This window comes from Aegilops tauschii, chromosome 3 (assembly GCF_002575655.3).
Source record: "Aegilops tauschii subsp. strangulata cultivar AL8/78 chromosome 3, Aet v6.0, whole genome shotgun sequence".
NCBI classification, from domain to species: Eukaryota; Viridiplantae; Streptophyta; class Magnoliopsida; order Poales; family Poaceae; genus Aegilops; species Aegilops tauschii.
This window is the reverse complement of record NC_053037.3, coordinates 525,850,928-525,854,508: the sequence shown is the minus strand read 5'-3', so window position 1 is coordinate 525,854,508 and position 3,581 is coordinate 525,850,928. Positions and strand designations below refer to the sequence as shown.

The following is a 3,581-nucleotide window of genomic DNA, read 5'->3' as shown; positions in this document are numbered from 1 at the left end:
ATTTTCAAACCAAAAATATCTACTCTCTGTTCCAAATTATTCGTCGCAGAAATGGATGTATCTAGAACTAAAATACATCTAGATACATTCATACTTGCGACAAGTAATTCGGAACAGAGAGAGTATATAAAAGAGACACAACTTTCATATCTTGGATACCGTTTACACTGAATACCGTTTGACAGTCTATAATCGATAATACTACACGCATGAAGGAAAACAACGGACTCTTACGGACCCCCCCCCCCCCACACCCCCCTCCTCGTGTCTTTCACTAATTGGCCCCCTGATTTTCACTGATGGGGCCCGCCTCATTAAACCAAATCTCAGCCTATCACTGCTAACCACTCCGTTAAACCCCCGTAAACAACCGGTGAGTGTAGCATCTCTCGTCTATAACTGGGTTTCTCAAAAGATAATCTTTATTGGATTCTTCATGTGTACTACTAGTATATATATTTGCCTTTTCATTTTCTGGATGTCGATCTGTTCCAATTGATGCACACGTTCAGTATTTTATTTCAGCACACGTTTCGTTCTTAGTATTGCCCGGAGTCGTTTGTGAGGGCGCCGACTTCCTTGGCCTTCTCCCGGACAAGCTCCCACGTGTCCTGGACGTGCCGCATCCTGGTCATGGCTCCGCCCACGGCCATGCGGATAACAAACTTGCCGTCCACCATGAAGTGCGTCATGAACGCCCGGCCGCTGCCGTTCACCGCGACAAGCAGCTTACGGTTCAAGGCATCAACGGCATCATCGCCAGGGTCGCCCTCATGCCATGGACGGATGGGGAAGGTTACGAGGGAGAATCTCGTCGGCGCTATCACCTCGAACCGCTCGTCGGCCTCCAACGCCCGCTCAAACCACCTGGCCATCTCGACGTGCCTCCGTATGTACGCCCGCATGCCCGCCCCGCCGTAGCGGCGCAGGACCACCCACAGCTTTATGGCGCGGAACGGCCGTGACAGCGCGATCTGCCAGTCCTTGTAGTCCACCACACCTGCACCGGCGGCACTTTCTTCTGTGACGTTGCTCAGGTATTCTGGGTTGGTGGACAGTGCGGAAGTGAGCGCCGCCGGGCTCGCCACCCATAGGCAGCAGCAGTCCATGTTGGTGAGGAACCACTTGTGCGGGTTCATGCTCACCGAGTCCGCGAGCTCGGCGCCGTCGATGTATTCATGGAACTCGGGGCAGATCAAGGCGCTCCCTGCGTACGCGGCGTCGACGTGCAACCATATGCCGTGCTCTCGCGCCAGCTCCCCGAGGTCCCGCACCGGGTCAACCGCGCCGAGCCCGGTCGTGCCGACTGTGGCGCACAGGTACAGCGGCACGAGCCCGCTGGCCACGTCGGCCTCCACCGCGTCGCGGACGCTGGCCGCGGTGAGGCCGTAGCTCGACGCCGCCGACGTCGGGATAACGCGGAAGTTGGACCGCGGGACCCCTACGATCCTCGCGCCTTTCTGGAAGGTGGAGTGACTCTGATCTGAGGCGTAGACCACCAGCCTCAGGATGCCTTCGTGGCTGAGCCTGCTCAGCGCGCGATCGCGCGCGGCCGCGAGCGTGCATACCACGGCCTCGCATGTGCTTCCGTGCAACACGCCGCCGCCGCCGCCGGAGAAGAGGAAGCAGTCCGGGAGGCCCGCCAGCTTGCCCATCCAGTCCATCACGACGCTCTCGAGTTCGGTTGCGGCCGGTGAGGCAGCCCGCGTGAATGGTACAACGTTGAGCCCGGTGGAGAGCATCTCGCCGGCGAACCCGGCTGTACTCGCGTTCGCCTGGAAGTATCCGAAGAACTTGGGGCTCTGCCAATGCGTCAGTGCCGGGACGATGTGTCGCCATACCTCCTCCAATATCACGTCCATCTGCTCGCCATTTTCGGGCGGCGCGTCTGGTAAAAGCGTACGGAGGCACCCTGGCATGGCCTCGGGCTGGACGGGATACTTCTCGACGTCGCGGTAGTAGCCGGCGAGGAAGTTAATCACGGCGCGCGACTCCCTGGCGAAGGTCTCGGGGTCCAGTGACATTAGCGCGTCGAATGGTGCTCCACCCATCTCCATGGTATTTGCCCTTGTTCACGTAGACGTAATTAAAGAAAGAAACGGGTTGCTACTCTGTGGGTGGGCAGTACATGCGATCAAGCTTATGCTTTTGGTTACTGGTGTGCTCATCGTCCTTATATATAGCTAACTATAAAGGCGTAATTACTCTGTTCAAAAAAATAAAGGCGTAATTACCGAAGTACTAAAATGAGCTACGTGCTTGAACTTAATTTGCTACTTCAATTATAAAGGTTGTAAGTTGTAACTTATACTTGAAAATGTGAGGTCTGTGGCGTCGGTTTTCACACATAAATTACTGTGCCGAAAGTCTTAATAGTAACATATTTACCGCCGTTCAGAAATCGGGTAGTAACTATTTTTGGGATAATAATTTGGGTGTGACTAGGTCTCAGTCGATTGAGACTTAACCAAGTCTCAGTCAAGTGACATACTGTAAGAAGAAAAAAAGAAAAAAACTGAAAAGAATTTTTTTGCACGAATCTCGATGCAAGATCAAAGGAATATAACATCGACTGAGATATAACGAAGTCTTAGTCGACTGAGACATAGCAAAACTGTAATAATTTTATCACACCCTAATTTTGTAGTTGAAACTAAGCGTAGCAATTCCTTTATAAGCTAACTGTTTAAGATAAGCTCCATTAACTAACGCTACGGAAACCTTCCCTGTCCAAACCCTAACATAACCCTGAGTAATGGTATAGTTTTTTTTGCGAGGGAAATAGGGCGGTTTATTCCAAGATCACAGAGTTACAATCCTTAGCAACAAGTTCGGGTTTCCTAAAAACTCTCCCCCCTTCCTCCCCCCCCCCCCCCCCCCCCCCCCCCGCCCCTGATTTTGAGGTGGACGGACCCCCTCCCCCCCCTCCAATCACAATAATCCTTGTAGCTTTGTTTACGTAGATGTAGCATTGCCCGGAAATAAAAGGAGGGATCGGTTAAGCCAGCACGCAGTGCTATCCCTAAGTCTACCATAGTTAGCTAAGCCATGTGCAACCATATTTTGGTCACGAGAAACTTCTACCGGAATAAACACCCTATTATACATTAAACCTTTAATTTCAAGGTGACCATATGCTGACTTGTCAAGAGACACATTTGCAAGTGACTCAAGAGCAACCGTACAATCCGATTGAAGCACAGCGGGGAGATTTGAACGTTGGATGATGGTTACGAGCCTCGTTGTACGGGTTCTACGGATGATGGTTATGTGTGAGCTTTTGGTTGGAGATTGTAGAGGGAAGAGGGCCCACCTCATGAAATTAGGCGGGGGGGGGGGGGGGGGGGGATTAACATTGGAAGCTTCCCCAAAACTTATGTTAAGCATGTTATTCTCAAAACTACTATGGTATATGTACTATGTCGTAGTTAACTAAGTTGAATGTGATCCCTTTAGATTATAATCTAATGCTAGCTAGTAAGTTTGGTAGGCTTGAATTTCGTAGCCCAAAATGGTGCCATGACACCATCTTGGGCTACAAAATGTTGCACAGCAGTATGGTAGCAAAACTAGGCACAAAA

General features: G+C 51.4%; 1 protein-coding gene across 1 annotated transcript; it reads right to left on the bottom strand.

Annotated features, from left to right (window-relative positions):
- Nucleotides 1–346: 346 nt before the first annotated feature.
- LOC109758274 (tyrosine decarboxylase 1-like) lies at nt 347–2,652 on the bottom strand. Its single transcript, XM_020317124.4, has one exon. The coding sequence runs from the start codon at nt 2,055–2,057 to the stop codon at nt 540–542; it is 1,518 nt and encodes a 505-aa protein (XP_020172713.1). The 5' UTR covers nt 2,058–2,652; the 3' UTR covers nt 347–539.
- Nucleotides 2,653–3,581: the final 929 nt, after the last annotated feature.